This window comes from Caloenas nicobarica, chromosome 1 (genome assembly GCF_036013445.1).
Source record: "Caloenas nicobarica isolate bCalNic1 chromosome 1, bCalNic1.hap1, whole genome shotgun sequence".
NCBI classification, from domain to species: Eukaryota; Metazoa; Chordata; class Aves; order Columbiformes; family Columbidae; genus Caloenas; species Caloenas nicobarica.
The window spans coordinates 214,181,481-214,200,936 of record NC_088245.1 but is presented as its reverse complement, the minus strand read 5'-3'; the positions used below and the strand labels follow the sequence as shown (position 1 = coordinate 214,200,936).

Genomic DNA, 19,456 nt, shown 5'->3' with positions numbered 1-19,456 from the left:
CAAGAAGATTTTTTTGCATTCTCTTGCATATATTTTCTGTTTGGGGAGGAAAAGTAAAGCTAATTACTGACAACCTCCCCCAAGAGTTAACGAAGCTATTTATCACCATGTATTTTTGTCACTGTCACAAGGCTTGGTGTGTATCCCAAGGGAAATCTCACCCGTGCATGAATAATCAGTCATATTGTTCAACTTTTATCAACTCTGCCAGCGCTTATTAGGATTTAGTGGAAAAAAGTACCGAGTTTTAAGTAATTTAAACCTTCTACTCAGGCTGTTCATAATCACTCTCAAAATGTGGCTTGGCTTATTACTGATAAATAGTCGTACCTGGAGTTTGGTATCTCTACCTTGCATCTCCCTCAGGAAATTAAATGTAGCTCACAGAGTACGAAGTAAAACGAGATTCTAACACGTCTAAAGCAAGCAAACAGGCTGATGTTGACTTAAAAAAAGGTCAATAACAGAAAATACCTTTTTCTGCCTCCTCATTTCACCTTCAGCTAGTATGGGGCTTTAAATACAAGTGACAATTCTTTGCTTCTCTTGCTGGTCTTAAAATGCCTGGAGGCAGCGCAAACCATCCATATGGCGCCGAGTACTTAGATCAGTGGCAGCGCAGACTTTTATCCAGTCGGCCTTCATTATGGAGCCGTCAGCTGTGAAACATTTATTTTTTTCATCGTGTGTCATTTGGATCTTGGTGGAACGGTTGCGTAAAAGGTGGGATCCTTTGGGAGAATCGTTGCTCTGCTTGTTTGAGGCGTTTTCTCGTCCATTTTCTATCCCTCGGGAGCGCGTGTATGAGGTTGAACGTAAGATCAACGTGACTTCAGAGTGCATCATGTTATTATATTGGGTAGTTTTTCAGGAGCTGCAGCGTCGGGGACGCTGGGGCTTGTCGAAGCAAGATTCAGGGTGTGCTACTTGAAAGCAATTAGTGAATATCGTAACGAGGCTGTTCTGGCAGATGTTACGCAAAACGACCAGTGTTTGTTGGTCAGGAGAGCTGGGTGGGTCTCACCTGGATAAGGAGACTGATAGTTTTTTTTATACAGTACAATTGTGCTTTTAATTTTTGGATATTTTTATGACACTGAGGATGTTCTCCTGAGTGTTTCCTGTTCTCTGTTCCCTCCCTATTACAGAGATGATCTGTGAACGAGAGTTTCTCAGGGTCCGTGTCCCCCCACCGCAGTCAAGAGAGAAGCTCAGCAGCCAGTTGCAGGGACAGGACAACATTTTTCACACTTTTCCTGGCCCATGCTTCCCCAAAAGTCTTCCAGAGCTACTAGGAGATGATCTCGCTCAGCAGGACACAAAATACTTTGAACATACGCATCTTTAAAAGAGTGGGGTGAAAATTTGAGCAACCTAGAGATGCTAAATTATTAAAATATAAGAACGAGCCAGCTCAGCTCTCAAAGTGGAAGGAGGAATCTTCTAGTGAGATGTGACTGTGAAACCTCTCTCAACACAACAAGGGGCTTTTCCACTTGTTGGTGTGTCCGCTCGCATCTTTTTGAGTGGCAGAAATGGTCACGGTTCCAGTCGGGCTTTGTTTTCACAGCAATAAGAGCAGCTTCCCTTGGGCAAGGGGAGTCTAACCTGAGATTTTTAGAATTAAAACCAACCAAGTTGGTATTAACCAACATCTGGAACAAGATGTCGCTGCCCACGGCAGGGAGGTTGGACAAGATAGAGACTAGAATATATTATTAACAGCGTTTTGCCAGGTTTAATCCCAAGCTTGTGTCTATATCCAGATGTTTAGCTGGTCTAAAGTAAGGCTGAGAACTTCAAATTTAAGACGTGGACTAATCTTGAACTGCCAGGTTTTGGAAAACTCTTCCTCCTCTTCCTCCTCCTCCTTCTTCTTCTCTCTTTTTTGGAGAGAGAATAAACCCTCAAGTTCTTCAAAGTTTCCATCTCTTGGATTGTATTGATTTAAGATTGGGAATGTAGTTTCACGGAATTGATATTTCCTTCGTATTTCCTATGATAATTAAATTAGAGTGTTAAAAATAATCTGGAGCAGAGACCTGACCCAAACTAATGCTTTAATGAAGATACAGAACCCATCAAATGGCCTTGAATATATTCACAGTTGTCTTGTCCTGCTATCTGCAGGCCTTTAACTAGTGAATAAGAAGCTCGTTCCTATTCCATGGGCCAAAAATTAAATGTATATTGTGAGTGACAACCTGGGTATCGAAGATCATGTTTTACTGTTGAGACGCGATCCTTTCCAGTTGGAGTCTGAGCTTGTTGAACCAGAGCTGGTGGTTTCCTTAGCAGAAAAGAAGCCACTTTGGAAGAACTGATCTTAGTTAAGCCGCTGCTTTTGTCCAACACCAGCCTTCAAATGTTACAGACCCCAGGAAGAAAGGTTTTCTGGATCAGAAAAGTGCCTCAACCTCAATTTCCTCCCGGCTTGGGTGAAATATTGTGGCACAAATGGGGCCTCGTTGCTTCTGTTAGGAAAACAGCCCCTGTGTACCTACTCTTCTGGGTACTCAAAGAAAAGACTGAAGGAAAATTAACATTAATGAGCTTTTCAGGCCGTATATTCTCATAGTCATCTTTTTTTATAAGGCAGTTACTGAAGTGTTAATCATTTGATTACTGATTGTTGTAGATAAGGGAGTAATTGGTCCCTTTTTGTAAATGATGGAAATACTTGACAGGGAAGAGCAGGCGTGAAAACACTTGTTTGTGTGGTTATTGCCTGGAGAGATTGACTGGAACTAAACCCCCTTTACTCTGATCACATCGGGGTTGTGACAAAATTAAATTCGCTGTTTGCCTCTCGGTAGCAAGGGCACGTCATCCAGAGAGGTCTCCAATCCTTGTGGAACTTGCATAATTTTGGGCGTCGCTTCAAATGTATATTCATCAACTTCTATTAGAAGCTGTTAAAACATGAATATTCGGCTATAGCCAGGGAGGAGAGTTAAATCTTTGCCTCCTGAGTGAACAAAAGTGATGTGTACTGTTTTGAGATGTTTTATTCAGGCTTAAGGAGCTGCTAATTTCATTGAAAAAATACATTTTTGCTGTGACTCTTTCTAATCCTTCAGGAAAATCACGTTGTGCCCTCTGTCTCCTAAAGGACCAACACCGAGTGAACAGCAACACCTGTGAAATGCATGGTCGTTCCATCCTTTTTTCAGATATTTAGCGTTTAAAATGATGCTACTCGTTTCCTTTCTTTGTGTCCCTGTTACTGTAGCGTGTGCGAATAAACCGCAGATGATACCGGTCGTTCCCATAACAGCTCCGTGCGCGGCTCATCTGCCGGGTGGGTGTCATTCCTCGTTAGATCATGCTCGTTCGCTCCATTCCATCACTTCCCTTCCCGCTGGTTTGCACCAGACACTCATAAATATTCATGGCCACTTCCTACCAGCCGTTTAGGTTTGTATACTTAGCTCGTGGTCTGTTCTACTTTGTTAAATTCACATTTTATTTTTATTTTAACACCGTAGTGCTGTCTGCTGAGCTAAAAGGCCGATGTCACAGTTTCTGCTTTGGGAAGTGCTGAGATGTTGAGGCTGTAAAATATTTTGCCGGGAAATTTTTCCATCAAAAAAAAAAAAAAAAAGGAAAATGGAAATTTCCTCGGCGGCAACGCTGTTTCTTACTTAATCCTAAAAATGAGGAGAGGTTGTCTTTGCACCTTAAGGAGATGCTGAACTGTAAGAAAACTGACTCAACTTGCCTTGGAAAGTCCAGCTTGGATAGAATCTTCGTAAGGACGAAGGGAATCGAATTTACAATGAGAAAATAAGTAATTTTTGTTCGTTAACTTTCAGTATTTTAAAATACTCAGGCTCTGTCCGGAGGGGCAAGAGCATTTCTGAGACCAGTTATGTCCCTGGTTTGTTGGTCAGATGCTGTATCTCATTAAATTAATCGTGATTTTGTGTAGAGCACTTGCTCTTGGTTTTCTTAATTATTAATGTTAATCTGGGGAGGTGTTAAAATGTGCTTAAAAAAAAAAGTGAATTTTTTAGGAGGATTAACCCACCTCTCAGCATCTTACCTGAACAGGAGCAGCACATCTTAACCTGAACCAGAGGACTGGGCGCTGATATAATTCACACAGTGAATTTGAGGCTTCAAGGTTTGTAAAGATGTTAAGATTCTGTGTAATGTCCAATATTATAGCCTGGGATTTAAAAAAAATACCTAGTTTATATGCTTCAGCACAATACTATGGATGTCCTCCAACGCCAGCTCCTGGGGACTCATCTGTGTAACGCTTGGACTCGATGATCTCGAGAGGCTTTTCCAGCCAAAATGATTCTGTGATTCTATGATGATTCAAAGATGAGGGAGGGAGAGGTGGTAGAATAAGACAAAATCCTGACAGATGTAAAACTAGTGAATTTTAGCGGGTGTTTTACCATGTTTTACTGGGGTGATCTGTGGCTCTGTTTTAATTTAGGGAGGAAAAGGAAGAGAGGAGGGGTCAGAACGGGGTGGCGATGGCAGCTTGAGTTTCTTCTTTCCTCGCCTCTGGTTATAAGAGGCCACTGATTGGAGATACTATTTTGTAGGAAATAATGTTCTAAGGGGACATTTATTCCTCAAGCTTCTGCTTCTTTTGAATTCAAATTAAAAAGAACCCGTTGCCATATACCTGCTGCCTTGTGGACTTGCTGGTGCTGGTTTTGTGCCTTTTTGCAGACTTGGAACTGCAGATCACCCTGGAATTGTCGAATAGAGCGATACAAACGTCCCAGTGTATTTTAGAGATGTGTGGACTGATAGAGCAACATGTTAAATGTGTAAGCCAGGAGTAGTGAACTAACTTACCATTCCACTTTGTGGGTACAAGCCAATGATTCTCAAATTAAGAGCTCCAGACTACCAGCAATCCCTGAGGTCAAAGAAATTGATCCAGGACTATATAAAACAGTTTTCAATAGTGCTTTTAATTAAAGGAGGAAAAAAAAAAAAAAGCTTTTTTGTGGGTGCTGACCTGAAAAGAAATGAAGGATTGGCAGGGAGTCATTGGCCTAAAAAGGTCAATGCCAGTTGTCGGACGTTGTTATTGATTGCATCTGCCTTTCTAGAATTACGTTTTGAGTGAGGATGCCGTAAAACCGACACAAATCAAGTGCCAAAAACCCCTTTCTGAGTTGGTTGCTCTGTTATCTCTCCTCCTTTCCCCCCACAACCGTGTACGAACCGCTGCCAGCAGCATCTTTGCTGCTGTTTTTCTCTTTGCGATGATGCGTTTTTTGCCCAGCAGCAGCTGGTTTCTTCTTGCACCGCCTGTCGTTTGCCGTCCGAGCGGGACTCCGAGCGTGGAATTTTGTGGGGTTCAGATCCATAGAACCTGCTTTTAAGTTCTTGAAGGACTTTGACTTATTTTTTGCGTTTCAGAGTTATCCTTGTGATGGACCGAAACGTCTACCGAACCACCAAAGAAATATACAAATACTGTTTTTTTGCATCAGTGAGTTATCTGCAGATCTTCACTGGCCCAGAGTTCCTGTGTAGAGCAAACAGCTGCAAATTTCGCAACTGAAATAGAAGTGATGAAACTGCTGCAAGTGTATTAAATAGACTTTGTATTCAGAGTTTGTTCCTTGCTCAGGGCTCCTCGTGCTTCACTCGATCTGAGGTTGATGGATTCATTGTAGGTGCTTTAATTTCCTTGGCTCATCTTGTCGTGTTTGATCTGGGCTGCAAGCTTTAGTCTGTTTTTATTTTTGTTCTATTTCAAATGAATATGAAAAAGATAATCAATGAAAATCAAGGTGAGTTGCCAGTGTTCGCTGGGATGAATGAAATAAAATATATTGCAAGTAGAAAATGATGGAACATCTCCGTAGTTACTGAAATGGTTTAAAACAAACCCGTTCGTTGTTTTTTTGGGGTCTTGTTTGTTTTCCTGTAGCTCTATGGATATTTTACATTAACTTCCCAATCAGAATCTTAAATTCCTTCTTAAAGAAGCAAATCTGTTTAAAAGTACCAGAGTATAATTAATAACCTAGATCTTTAACTAGGCTGGGAATAAGTTATCTTTACAAGAGGCGATTTGAACCGTTTATTTTGTACATAAAGAAGCCGTCGCTGCTTTGGTGTAATGCAAGGAACACTGAAGTAGCATGAAAGCCACTTACACAATTTTTTGTGCTATGAACAGCACAAAATATTCTTATTTTCTGGAATCAATGGGGGTGGCCGTTCCTTTTCAGCAGCCAGGCTGGGCGGGACTTCAGCGCCATCCTGCGTACCCAAAACACGCCTTGAAAACGTCTGGTAAATGTGTTTAATATTGGCCTTTCGCTCTAAAAAAAAAACCCCAAAAAACCTATAGCCATCATTTTAAAAATTATAAATAACCTTTTTATTTACTAGACTCCGTGGATAAGCTTAATCTTCCTGAGAATTGGTTAAATGAGCGCAGTCTGGCTCTGGTGGCGTCTTCAGGATCATGAATGAGTTTTGTTTCTTTCTTCAGGGGAAATGGGTGAAATTTCCACAGCTCGATAGTGAAGAGCAGAGGAGGATTTTCTTTTTATTTATTTTTTTTTAAAGTGGCTGCTTTAGTCACTTTAATACGGCATTTCTGTTTTAAGAGCTCAGGCTGACATACCTAAAAATATTCTTCTTGAATACTGGCTCATACAGATCATTTAAAGTCAACTATGAGCATCCTCCTTTGGGGGCTTCTTTTTAAATAAAAATCTAAAAATGGTTTTCACACATTCATAATTCAGTATTTTATTCTTAGCGCTGATTATTTTTTTCCTCTTGTTGCTTTGGGTTGGCTTTTCCACATCCGGACTATTGCGTTCTCCAATCTTGAGCATTAAATCGTCAAGTTTCAGCAAATCTTTTAAGCGTCGGGTCTCAAATAGCAGCAAATCCGAGCGTGAAACTTGACGCGAGGCTGGAGCTGAAACTTCCAGCGGGACCCTCAAGCTGTATCGGGGCGTCTGTTTTGAGACTTTGACTTCTCGGTAAGAAATTTCTTTTCGACACCTGAATTATTGCTGGATTAACTGTGTTACAGCGCGTCTAGTAAAAGAAGTAAATCCAGTGAAGATTTGTAAGTGAAAGAGAGTTGTAGGATCACTGGGATTTCTCCTTCAACTGCAGTTTATCCTCCAACCGAATCTTAAAGGAGTCTTGCGAAGGGCAGGCGGAATTTGGGGATTGATCTGTATGTGTGACGTGAAGGTTTTCTTCATCTTCGTCCCTTTAATTCAGGTGTTTAGCTCTGCTAACCAAGTAACCTCCGACAACTGGGAGAGGTCAAGTGGAATTTTTTTTAGCTTTGCAATGAAATGACTGGATAGATGGATTATTTTCAAGATCATTTTGCTTTGCAGATACTACTTGGTTGTGGGATTGGGTTTTTTTTTTTTTTGGTATCGCCGATGCTTTGAAAGTGCTAAACAACAACTCGGAGATTGAAGTGTGGCTTTTGTGGAAGAATCCTTGGACAAGACGTGAATCTCTAATACGGGAGAGGCAAACATGTGCCTAAGAAAACCTAAGACCAGCTCCTTGTCCATCACACGGCACAAATGGCACAATCCCAATCCCTTTTCAGATCGCTCCCGCTATTAATCAACGTCATTAGCGATGGTCGGACGTACAAACCTCAAAGTGGGACGAGAGGATCTTCAAGAATTGGATGAACGACCTTGAAATCCCTGCGGTCGCTGCCGTCAGATCAAAACCGCTGGAACGCCGAGATTAACGTATTGATTTCATCTTGCAGATGAATGCTCGGGGCTTCCAGACAAAGGGGATCGATCAGCTGGACTCAATTAGCTGGTGAAGGCTTTGGATTCGGGTCCTTGGCATTAATGGCGATTTCGCTGATAGGAACTTCGCAAGTTCTCATCTTTTAACTCAGTTACGTGTCTTGGGCTCTTTTGCTGCCAGTGATTCAGCTGCTGATTTAGGAGGATGTTTGTATTTGGGCATCTGCTTGTTTCTGCCAAACCTTTTAGGAGTTTCCTCTCTATATATATCAGAACAACCTACTTCTTTCTGTCCCATAACATTGCAGCTTATCAGAATTAATGCAGCACTTTTCTCTCAACTTCGCAGAAAAAAGCACCACGCAGAGTGTTTTTAACCTTTAGGAGGGGGAGTCCGGTTGCAGTTGGTGAGTAACCAGTTCAATATGATCTCTAGGTCCAAATTCTTCCAGAGCTGGTATAGCTGAAGAAAATAATCTGAGTAAGTCAGATACGAGCTTAAAAATTCCCGCCGGAGCTGGTTGTGTGTTGATACGTTGATAATCCGTGCGCTTAAGCAATGGTGTCTGAGCCACAGCTGCGCAATCAGGAGCTGATAACATGGACTTGGGGTTTGTTCGATCAAAAGCTTCAAAAAGCAGCAAACTCCCCCAAGGAACCCCAGACTGCTCCTGTCGTTCAGCCGCGTAATGAGAAGAGTTTCCAAAGTTGACGTTCAGGTGCAGCACTGGAACAAATTGTTTCTTCAGTTAATCGCTTTTTAGCTTCCCTCTGCTTCAAAAGAATTCTTGGATTCCTTGCACGTAAATTCCTGCGCTGGAATGACACCCGGCAACTCTGCGTGCCAAGGGAGGGACGAGAACCTGCTGCCCGGCTGAATAGCTCGTTTCAAGCTTTCATCACCCTCGCTTTTAAAATTTGATGCCTTTTCTGGTAGGACTTCACTTGGGACTCTGCTTTTAGCTGTTAAAACTCAATCTACACAAAGAAAAGAACCTGGAGATCACCTTTTTTATCACTAAGTTACTTCTTTCTGTCGCCTCTCAGTTGTTCTGTTCACTACGGTAAAACCCCACTCGCAGCATTTTCTTCCCCACTTTTTTTCCTCTGAGGATAATGTTAACATATTTATTCTTTTATTTTTTTTGTCCCAGCAGCATACCAGAAATATTTTAGCATAAAGGATGTCGTATGCTACTGCATCGCTAATGCTGCCATGGACGTGTTTGCGTGTCTTTAAATTTTTCAAGAGATTAAATTAACCCAGTAGATTAAAAACCAAAACCCCAAAACCCCACAGCTGCTTAATGAAACAAGGCAGAAATCTTGACTGTCTTCCTTTGGTTTTAAGCCCAGATTTCATACCCAGTTGTTCGCAGTCTGGATTTTGAGCAGCACGTCGTTATTCTTTTGAATTCTGATCGTGTCCTCAAACTTGCAGTCGCTCCCAAATTAAGGCCTTCTGTGAATTCGATAAGCAAGATGAAATAAGTAACAGGATGGGGTTGAAACTCTCCTGCAGTCAGTAAATTGGTTCTTTTTCTTTTGGCAATATTTCTTATTGGTGTTATTTTTCTTTCTTTTTCGAGTCATGCACCGGAGAATCGCCACATGCATCCCCATGGCTTTAGCGTGCAACAGGTGGGATATGAGTCCCAAAGTGCTTAATCCGGCCATTTTTTGGGGATATTTTCTGTACTGGGAGGCTGGGGAGAGGCGAGATGGTCTTTGGAGTGTCCAATTTAAAAAGCGAATATTTAAACCTCTACCGCCCTGGCCAGGATGGCTCTTTATATCATCTAAACTTGTGAATTTCTGAAGAGAACATTCACCGGCTTTACCTTTTAGTTATAGATACAGTGGAAATTGTGGGATTTCGCTTCTACCGGGATTTTTAAAGCAAGTTGTGTTTTGGTTTTGGGTTTTTTTTTTAAAGGAGAACTGGTGATTTTTTTTTTTTTTTTTTCAGTGGTCACGGTGGAATTAAAACTGTAAGTGGTTGGTATTAATACTGAAAAAGAAAATTTTGGAATGTTTGAGAACCGAAGTGCATTGAGACGCTTTATCCAAGTGTTGGCTGAAGCTGATATTTAAATATAAGCGAGCCAAGCAACACCTTATTTTTCCCCTTTTCAATGAGTGAAGATACGAAATATAAAATATTTTTAGATTTTATGGTTTCCTCCAAGACATCCCACTGTATGGTGTGAAGGGAAATATTTTACCGGAAGACTTTAATGTTCTTCAGGGGTTGTGACTTACCAAAGCAAATCATTTCATGGCTTTGACTTGCACCTCTAAAGAATGAAATTCGATGGTTGGTTGTGGTGCCACAAACCCGCTCCTGGCATTAATTTCAGCGGGAAAACGTTGGATTTGCTCGTCTCTGTCGCTTTGGGTTCATCACTTTTGGGGTTGGAGTGAAACTCCAATCCTTTCGCAGCCCGGGACTGTTTGTCCTGCACCACTTTGTGCCGTTCTACACATTTATGGGCTCCTGGGACAAACTGGAATAAGAGATTCAGGAATCCTGCCCATCTGAGATGCGTTTTTTCCCAAAACCGACTCACAGAGGGGAGTATTTGCTCTACCTTTGCTAAGGCAGCTCTTTTGCCTCGTGGGAAACCTGATTATGCCTGTCGTGTGGAATATGTTAAAAATCCACCCAGGAATTCAGATGGCGACGCTGGGGAAAAGCCTTTTCTCAAAGGCCGTCTGCTGGATTCCCGTTAGTTTAGCGATTCTGCAGGGTTAACCAAAGCTCGCGGGTGGATTAAAAAGCTGCTTAATTACGATACTGGAGATTTTTGGAGGTATTCTCGAGTCGTTTCAGTTGGTTCTTAAATAATTTGCCTACAATTAAGAGTATTTAAATACATTAAATGTAGTGGGTCGATGTTCTTGCTGGTCCCTTCCAGGTGAGGATGGTGTGGAGCACAAAAAACCTGTCCCTTGAGTCTAAATTGGGCTTGGTCCCAGCTCAGCTGGATCACTGGTCTTACAGGAGCAGAAATTAATGTTGTGACAGCGATTGTTTTAAAATGAACTTTGTATTACTTGTCTTGTAAGGAAAATGAGATGACAAGGTCCTCTGGTACCTGGCTGGAATGTTCCGATACGCGGAGCTTTTGTCGATCTGGGTTACGAAATGAGGATTTTGGACCCGTTTTGATGTGGTTTGTGATTTCACGTGGCCAAGCCGAGTCACGGTTACTGTTGCTGGGGTGTATAATGGCATTTTTAACAGCATCTGAACCTGCTGGTACCAAAAGAGGGGTAATTAATACATTGTCCAAGGTGATGGGCAGATGGTGAACGAGCCTCTTGACAGCGATGCTCTTCAGTCTTGTCTTATGTCCCATTGTGTGACAAACACGGAGAGGGTGACATCGAGATACGCAGCGAGACGCGTTTTAAAGCGACATAGCGACCTTGTTTTAGGAGTGAGAAGAGCTGTCCCGTTTATAATAATTTCTCGTGGGGGTTGTCAGACCTATTGCGTTTGTTCGTTTGGTTCAACTAAAACTTTTGAATGACTCGATAGAAACCGGAATTATAGAGTTATTTCAATTTTCATCTCTTAAGTATGAATGTTTAAGAGTAAAACTGGTGCTCGGGGGATGGTAAAGAAGCCAACTTAGTGACTTTGCAATTATAAAGTCAAATAACTGCTCGTTTGCTTGTAGAAAGTTCAATCGCAGACTATGGATCTATTGGACACAGAGTAAAACTCCTCCTGGAACCATTTTTCAATCACTTGCGCTGAAATTGTTCCTTGAATCTGTGTTTTTCTTTTTTCTTTTTTAGTGGGGAAGACGTCCTTGATCACCAGGTTCATGTACGACAGCTTCGACAACACCTACCAGGTAAATTAATTGGGAAATTAATTGGGATTGTTGTCTTCTGTGAGGCCTCTCTGTTCCCATTGCAGGAAAAATCCACTTGTTTGCAGTGAATAACTTTAAGAGGCTATTTTATGCTGTCTGTTGGAATAAATACCATAAAACTGCTTGTTACGCCCATCCCCGTTCTGTGACTCCTCCTTTATTTATTCTTTACATCGGGGCTGAAGCAGGGGTTAATTTAAAGGAGTAAATTAGATTTTAAAAACCCCAAACGAAGCAACCCAACAGAAAGCCATGAACAAAACAATGGCATTGCCATGTTGCTACAGCAATCAAGCTTTTCGGAGACCTAAAGGGATCAAACCTTCTTTCCCTTGTCACTCTTAGAGGCCAAGTAACATCTGTAACATCTCAGGACACTTAAACACCCAAATCATATATTTTCGAAGACCTCAGTCTTCGCTGTTTCAACTTAAAACCATTATTTCTAATCCTTTCTGTTGCGGACAAGGAGAACAGCTTAATCTTTGGCTTTTCCACTATCTTGTGTTTTCCTTTTATTCCAACTTCGTATCCCCTTCACTGCTTCATATTTGGTGACAAATCAGCCCAAGTTGGTGCAAACTGACTTTTCTAAATTCCAGGAGAGCTACAGGATGAGCTACAAAAGCACTTTGGTTGCATCAATTGTGTTTTCTCCACGTTTCATGACTTGGCTGCTGACGTTCTGAACACGCTAAGCTGAGAAAAACTTGTTCCCTGATGAATGCGAAGGGTTTTTTAGAGGGGTGGGAAAAGAGGTAACGGGATAAAAAAATAAAAACGCCGCCAGTCTTTGGTTATTTAGTGTCTGTCCAAGTATCTTGTTTAAAAGCTGGTTTGGTGTGCCGGAATACGCCTCATCGCTCCCGAGGGAGCAAACAGCCTTTCGGATTCTACCCACTGTAATTACACGGATGTGTGAATTCAGTGCTTTTATTTAATCTTTATTTAATCTTTTATTTTTCCCCCAGTATTTTTCTTTCAGGTCTGCTCGTTTTCTCACCGGAGCTTGCGTCCTAGTTCTTTCTCGAAGAGGTTTGACCCTCGGTGCTTGATGATAAATAGTCGTCTGCATGCGAAGCTGGTCTGACGTGATGTCCTAAATGATTGCAAAATGAACTGAGAACAATAAGAAACCTTAAGTGCTTAAAAGATGGCTTCAATTTAACTACCAGTGGTATAAATGGGGAAAAAAAGCATCGACATGAAACCGAGCTAATCACTGTAATTAAGGTGGTACTTGGTATAGTGTTATTAATCCAAAAACCTCTATTTTCCTGAAGTAATGACTGAGGTGGGATGATATGTCCTGTTCTGCCATAGCTGGAAGAAAGAATAAGCCGTGAAAGCTCCAGTAATTCGCCCAAAGTCACACCACACGTTAGTGTCAAACCACGATAGCCGTTTCTGGATGCCCAGGATTAGCTAGAGACCTCTCAAAACCAAGTATTTGAATGATGATAATATATATTAAACTACGTACGTGCTTAACTGTAGCTGTAGGTTACTTGATGGATGATTTGCTTGATCTGGACATTTCTGATAAATTTTAAACACCTGTTTTCTGAAAACCGCCACAATTTGAACAAGGTTTTCTGTGTTCAGTTGGTAAGGACAGAAAGCTGCTGTTTAATAAGATCCGTGCCACGCTTTAGTTTTCTTTTGCTTATTAAGAAGGTGTTTTTCTGAAAGCGGCGTTTGTGAATCGAACAAGAACACGCTGTAACAGCGTCGAGGAGCCCCAGACACCCCAAAGAAACTTGTGCCATCGCTGGTTTGTGTTTTACCAGGAGCGCGGATGTTCTGTGCAAGATTTTCCTCCTCCTGTGGCACCGTGTGAGGTGTCTAATGAAAGCCCAACGTTGGCATTATCTGAGAATCGTCAAGATTTAGCAAGGGGAGAATTCCAGGTGACGCTTTCCCTTTAGTTTCAGCCTCTTGGAGGAGGGGAGAGAGGGCAGCGAGTTGAAAATCTGGCCTATGACTTAGAAGATAATTCAGGTTCTTGCTCTGCCTTGGGCTTCCTTGTGTGGCTTGGGGTAATTCTGCGTGGCCTGTAAAAGACGGTAACAACAGTTCCTTATTAAACAGGGTAAGGATGGATGGATTAAAAATTCTTCTCATACACGATCCTGCCCGTAGCGTGGCCCTCTTGAGCTTTTTTTTTTGTTCAGCTTTTTGTCTTCAAACTTGCAATTGGGCCTTACGGTACCTCCCATCCCATTCCTGCGTGTTCCAGCGTTTCACAAGTGGGTTCAGCCTCCCTCTGTCTTAATTACAGTAATTAGCTCCGTTTCACATCTGCGTGTTTTATTTCCCCATCGGCAAGCAGACTTTTCCATCGCACAGCTCTTCTTACAACCCATCTGGAAAGATCCCCCAAGCTTTTTTTTCACTCTTTTCGTCAGAATTGCCACAAAAAGCCTTGTTATAGGTTATTTATTTTAGTAAAAATCTGGGATATGTAGAGCAATCGAACGCGCTCCTTGATGCCGCCGCTGCTTTATATCATTGCGATACGGTCAGAACGATGCAGGTGGACAAACCCCCTTGGCTGTAAGTTCTTTTATATAATTCTTAAAGCTTGTGGGGGCTTAGTTCACAGCTTGGAAGTACCAGACCTGCCGTATGTTCTCGACGCGATCAGCGCAGACGTTTTCATCGCCCGGCTCTAAGCTAAGTCTCGCGCTTGGCCTTTCTCTCTCATTTCTGCAGGAAATCTCCCTGGTTTGATGCATTTCTTCACGGCATTTGCATTTCCACCAGGCACATGGAGATTTTTTTTTAGGAGCTCTTGCTGCCGTGTGTGGGAGGGATGAAATGAAGGACAAGCTCGAGCAGGTTTCGGCCTTTGAATCACAGAAAATCGGATTTTCCAGCAGTTTTATCAACCAGACTGAGAATCCTGACTTGTGGATCTGGTGGGAGATCTTAGGCGTTTGGAGCTTTTCTTCTGTAAAGTGAAATCAAATAGACACGAGGGAAAACCGAATCTTTGAGGCCATTTTCCGAGGAATACCCTCCCAAACCAACAGAAAACAAAAGCAGAAGGTGCATTTGTCTTTTAAGGCTTCGTGTATCTCCCTGACAATTCCAATATCATCTCTCTGAGCTGGCGATGTCCCAGTTCTTCATGACAACTGAACATCGCTGGGTGGTTGATTTTTCCTGGTGCTCCTGAAAAGTTGGTTTTCTAATGTGTTTTATATTTAGCTGCAAATGGAAATTCCGTTTGGCTTGTTTGGTTCTGCTTTCTTACCCTTTGCAGCTGTTTTTTTGGGGTATTGCTCACAAGCAGGCTGGCTTGCTTCTTTATTCCCACCGCGTAAAATGTCTGACGGGATACAGGGAATTAATTATGGCGATGTATTGAGGGCATATTAACCTAACAATACGGAGCACATACATTAAGTTCTCCATTAGAAATACCTGCTTTAGCGTGGAAGAGCAGAGAAGTTGTATCGAGCCTCGTTGCCTTATCTGATAGATTCATCTGTTCGCTTTTTTCTTTTTTTTTCTATTTAAATCAGCCTGTTTGGAACGTTTTTGGTAGCACTAAGTGATGCTTTTCTCTTTCTCTTCAACATATACAAGGATGTTCTCGGTGAAGTGTCTCAAAGCTCAGATGCAGTTACACCGCAGCAAGATTTAGTATTAATTAACCGAGCTTTCCTTTGGTTGCAGCAGATGTGAAGATGTCCACTCTAACCTTAATAAAAAAGGCTTAATATACATTAAGATCTATGGCAATCGGGAAGAAAACAGCGTGCCCAGGTACCCCGGTTCAGCTGGCGGATGCTAATTTGGGTCCTATACGTAAAAATCCTTCCTGATGCTCATACAACTGCATGGATTAAACTGTCAATGTGCATAAACTGAAGTGAAGCTCAACAACTCTTTGTGCTTTGAGATCTTATGGGTATTAAGGAAACCGCTTATTGAATCGTACTTCTAGGTAGAGCTATATCTAGAAAATGGGAAAAACGGCGTTTTGGTTTTTGGGTTTTTTTTTTGCAGATACGCTACAGGTGCTGAATTCGCTCCCCTCAAAATCACTGCGGTCATCTTGCCGTTTTACTTTGGCGTGTTGATTTTTTTTGTTTCGTTTTTTTCTTACAGGCGACGATTGGCATCGACTTCTTATCGAAAACCATGTATTTGGAGGATCGAACAGTGAGTAAGATTTTCGTTGCGCTTTTCTACGTGCGGCAGGAAGGAGGATCAGCAGCTGTTTTAATTGCGCGGCCCATGGTTCTGAGCTCCCTGGGAAGTACAAACTTTGTCCAGATTGACCCCTCGCTCTTTAGGGCCTGGGAAATCACCGTCTTTAAAGAAAAAGATGATAGAGATAGTTTGAGGGCTGCGTAATTTGGGAATTTGGAGAAGGGGACCGTGCTTCACCCCTTCAGCTTTTGCCGTCACAAGACAGAAAGATAAAATATAAATTGCTCAGTGTTGCTCGTTAACGATGGGCTCCATGGTTTTGAACCTTCCTTGTTTAAAAAGAAGGTTGTGTTCAACAGTAATCCATAAATGATAGTTGGTGCAGTTCTAGTTCCCGAAATAGAATCTGGGGGTTTGAAATGAGCTCGGATTCTTAATTAAGAAATTCAGCCGTTGAGCTGTTTGCAGGAGCAAATTATACGCGGTGCTGCATAAGCTTATGGTATCGCGTAAACCCACAATAAACGTGATTTATTAAGGGGTGAGATGCGGCCCTTGTGCATCTTGCTATATGCGTTGTTTTTAGCATATCTTATATTTTCTTTCAGAACCTTGATGGTAAGAAACATTCGGCCCCCTCTGCGCGCACGTGGCTTTGCTATGTGCCCGAGGCTTAAATAAGGAGCAATAACTAGTGTTTTATGCCCCTTAAAAAGTCACTTTAGTAGCTTTTACAGCGCTCTGACAGCAGCTGGAAATATGGTGTGTGCTCTGAAATACCCTCCACGAACAAACTGCGGTACGGGTGCAAGCGGCAGAGCACGAAAACCTGGCGTAGGCAGAACTGCAGGTGAAAATTCCTGTTGGTCCCCTCAGTTTGCAAGCTGAGCCGTTCTGTTTCTCCCCCTTTCGGAAGAGAAGCTTTTTTAAAAAAAAAGCAAATCCAGCGGAAAGCCAAGATAATTGCACATAACACCAGTTTGCCTCCTGCTAACGCTTGGGAGAGATCGCTGTAAAAAAAGGAGTTTAAGCTGCTGCTCCCAGTCCCCAGTCACCTCCTGCATGAGTTTATAATTTTTATTTAGCGCTTTTTTTAAAAAAAAAAAAAAAAAAATTTATTTACTCTTTTTTTTTAGTGGCAGTTTGGCTTTTTTAATTTTCTCCCGCCCACAGATCAGGTTGCAGCTGTGGGATACTGCGGGTCAGGAACGTTTCCGTAGCCTCATTCCCAGTTACATCCGTGACTCTGCCGCTGCCGTAGTAGTTTACGATATCACAAGTAGGTATATTGCACTGGGTTTGACCTTTTTTTTTTTTTTTTTTTTCTTTTTTTTTTTTCTTCTTATTTTTCTCGCTTGTTTGACTGATTTCGTTAGGTACGGTTGCAATTATGGGACACAGCAGGTCAAGAGCGGTTCAGGAGCTTGATTCCTAGCTACATTCGTGACTCCACTGTCGCAGTTGTTGTTTATGATATCACAAGTGAGTGGGGGGAATTCTGCATTTCTAATACTCTGTCCTTTCCATCCTTTAGCTTTGCATGTCCTCTCACAGTCATCTGCTCGTTCTTCATCCTGGCATGAAAAAATATACTTATTTTCTTCCATGGTAGACAATTGGTTGCTGTCGTAATGTATAAATTGTCTTACAAACAACCTTTCTAACCCTTTCCTATCACGTTCTCCTGAAGCCTTGAATCCCGGCCGGTCTCGTTGCACTTTACCCTCTTCCATCTGCTTTTTGATCGTCATATCACCCGGAACTTTTGGTCTCAAACACGTAGATAATCCGAATACTTCACGTAGAGACTTTGTAGCGATAACCGTAACTCGCTTCGCTCCATTTGCCCTCCCCACCCCCCAAAAAATCAATTGATCTGGGCATGGGCTGGGGGGGAAAACGCATTAACATCACATTTTCATTCGAATCAGCCACTTCCACATTTTGCAACGTGTAAAAACTTAACTGCTAAGCCCTTCTCCTTTAACAATTGTTCTTTTCCTTTCTTACTAAGGTATGTACATTTTTGTGAACTAAAAATATTGGTGCTTTTTCAAGCCTTCTCCTCCTGTCCCTCCCCTCAGTCCAGAGCCCCCTGACTTACTAGAGTTCTGTATTTACAACAAACAGAAAATTTGTTTTAGGAGAACTAAACCTTCAGACACTTCCAGTTCTAAACCAGAATCGACTGGGAGCAATGGCCTCATGCTACAAAAATGCAAAAGCGCTCGTCTTTTCATGTATAAAGACTAGAAGGTTACCTAGAGAAGCTTTAATTGTTCAAAATAGCACGGTCATTTGAGCTAAAATTACAGGTTAGCTGCGAACCTGGAAATTCGTTCACTGGCTTAGCAAATTCCGTATTACCAAGTAGTAAAGAGAAGAATTAAGACGCTGGCAAGTGATCAAGTCTTGACTGTCGAACGTACAATGTATAACTATGCAGTAGAAGCCATTAAAAAGAAAAGAAATCAATATTTGGGAGGAGCTGCTGCAGAGCTGTCCCTTTTTTAAGCTACTTTGCAGCTCGGATGCTGTTTGTGGAGCTCGCGGCAGATCAGGTTTCCAAAAATTCCTATTTTGCAGCTTTTAGGGATGTATCCTTAAGAAAATGTGTCTGTGGACAGGCTAAATTGGTATTTTGGGTTCTGTGCAAATGATTTGGAAGCTGTTTGGAACTCGGTGTTCAATAATAAAAGAGTCGCTCGTATGCTGTGTAACTCTGATATTTCCTGGAGAAAATCCTGAGCCTACCAAGTAAAAAGTGATTAATTTGCACAAAATGTGTACCTGGTATTAAGTACTTTTGAGAAGCAATGAAACCATAGGAATCTCTTGCTCCAGATGCACAAGTCATGAGTAGCGTAGAATACAATATCGCATTAATTCCCACTCTTGATACAAAGTATTTTACGTTGATCGTGAAAAAAAAAAAGAGACCTGGTCTAACACAGAGTGACGAGACTTCTCGATTTAGACGCTGTCAAAACCAAATTCTAGATCAACTCAGTTCATTCCCTGGCTTTGAATTCACCTGAAGTGAATTCCCCACCCATTGAAGCCAAAATGTTCATATACTTCAGTGCGGAAAGACTTTAAGTTTTCACTTGCTGATTCTTCGTCGCTCTGTTATGCCAATTCCAGAGCGTATGAAGCTTTAATTTGAGATGTTAAAGTGTATTTCGCCGTGATGTGTGAGGAATATTGCAGTGATAATCCTCTCCGCTGTTCTCCGGTAGATGTCAACTCATTCCAGCAGACAACGAAATGGATCGACGATGTCCGAACGGAACGGGGCAGCGACGTCATCATCATGCTGGTGGGAAATAAAACAGATCTGGCAGATAAGAGGTAATAACTCATCTTTTCTTAAAAAGAACGCTTGTTTTTTTACGTTTTATTTTTCTTTTTTCAAAATGCTCAAGCTCGTTTTGACTGTGCCGGAGACGGCTGTGACTAGAGAAATCTCAATTTTAAAACTTCGGTCGTTTGGTTAAGCACAAGTTTCCAGCACAATGAGTCAAGAAACCGTCACTGACTTGTTCAGATAACAAGAAAGGAGCGTTAAGTGCAGCCTCGGGGAACGAATAAGCTGAAGTAGTTGCAAATATTCACGCTTAAAAGATTTGCTCAGATATAAATGATAGGTGCAAGTAATCCTCCCTTTTA

The 19,456-nt window shown here is 41.8% G+C and overlaps 1 protein-coding gene across 2 annotated transcripts in view; it reads left to right on the top strand.

Annotated features, from left to right (window-relative positions):
- Positions 1-19,456, top strand: part of RAB6A (RAB6A, member RAS oncogene family) — a 57,403-nt gene that overhangs the window by 20,508 nt on the left and 17,439 nt on the right. The window contains exons 2-5 of one of the 2 annotated variants that reach the window (XM_065654338.1): positions 11,544-11,602; positions 15,743-15,796; positions 17,164-17,269; positions 19,027-19,138. In XM_065654338.1, the coding sequence (XP_065510410.1) occupies positions 11,544-11,602; positions 15,743-15,796; positions 17,164-17,269; positions 19,027-19,138 (331 nt within the window). Of the gene's footprint in view, positions 1-11,543; positions 11,603-15,742; positions 15,797-16,960; positions 17,067-17,163; positions 17,270-19,026; positions 19,139-19,456 lie in introns of both variants that reach the window. The other variant, XM_065654329.1, reaches the window with a different exon arrangement.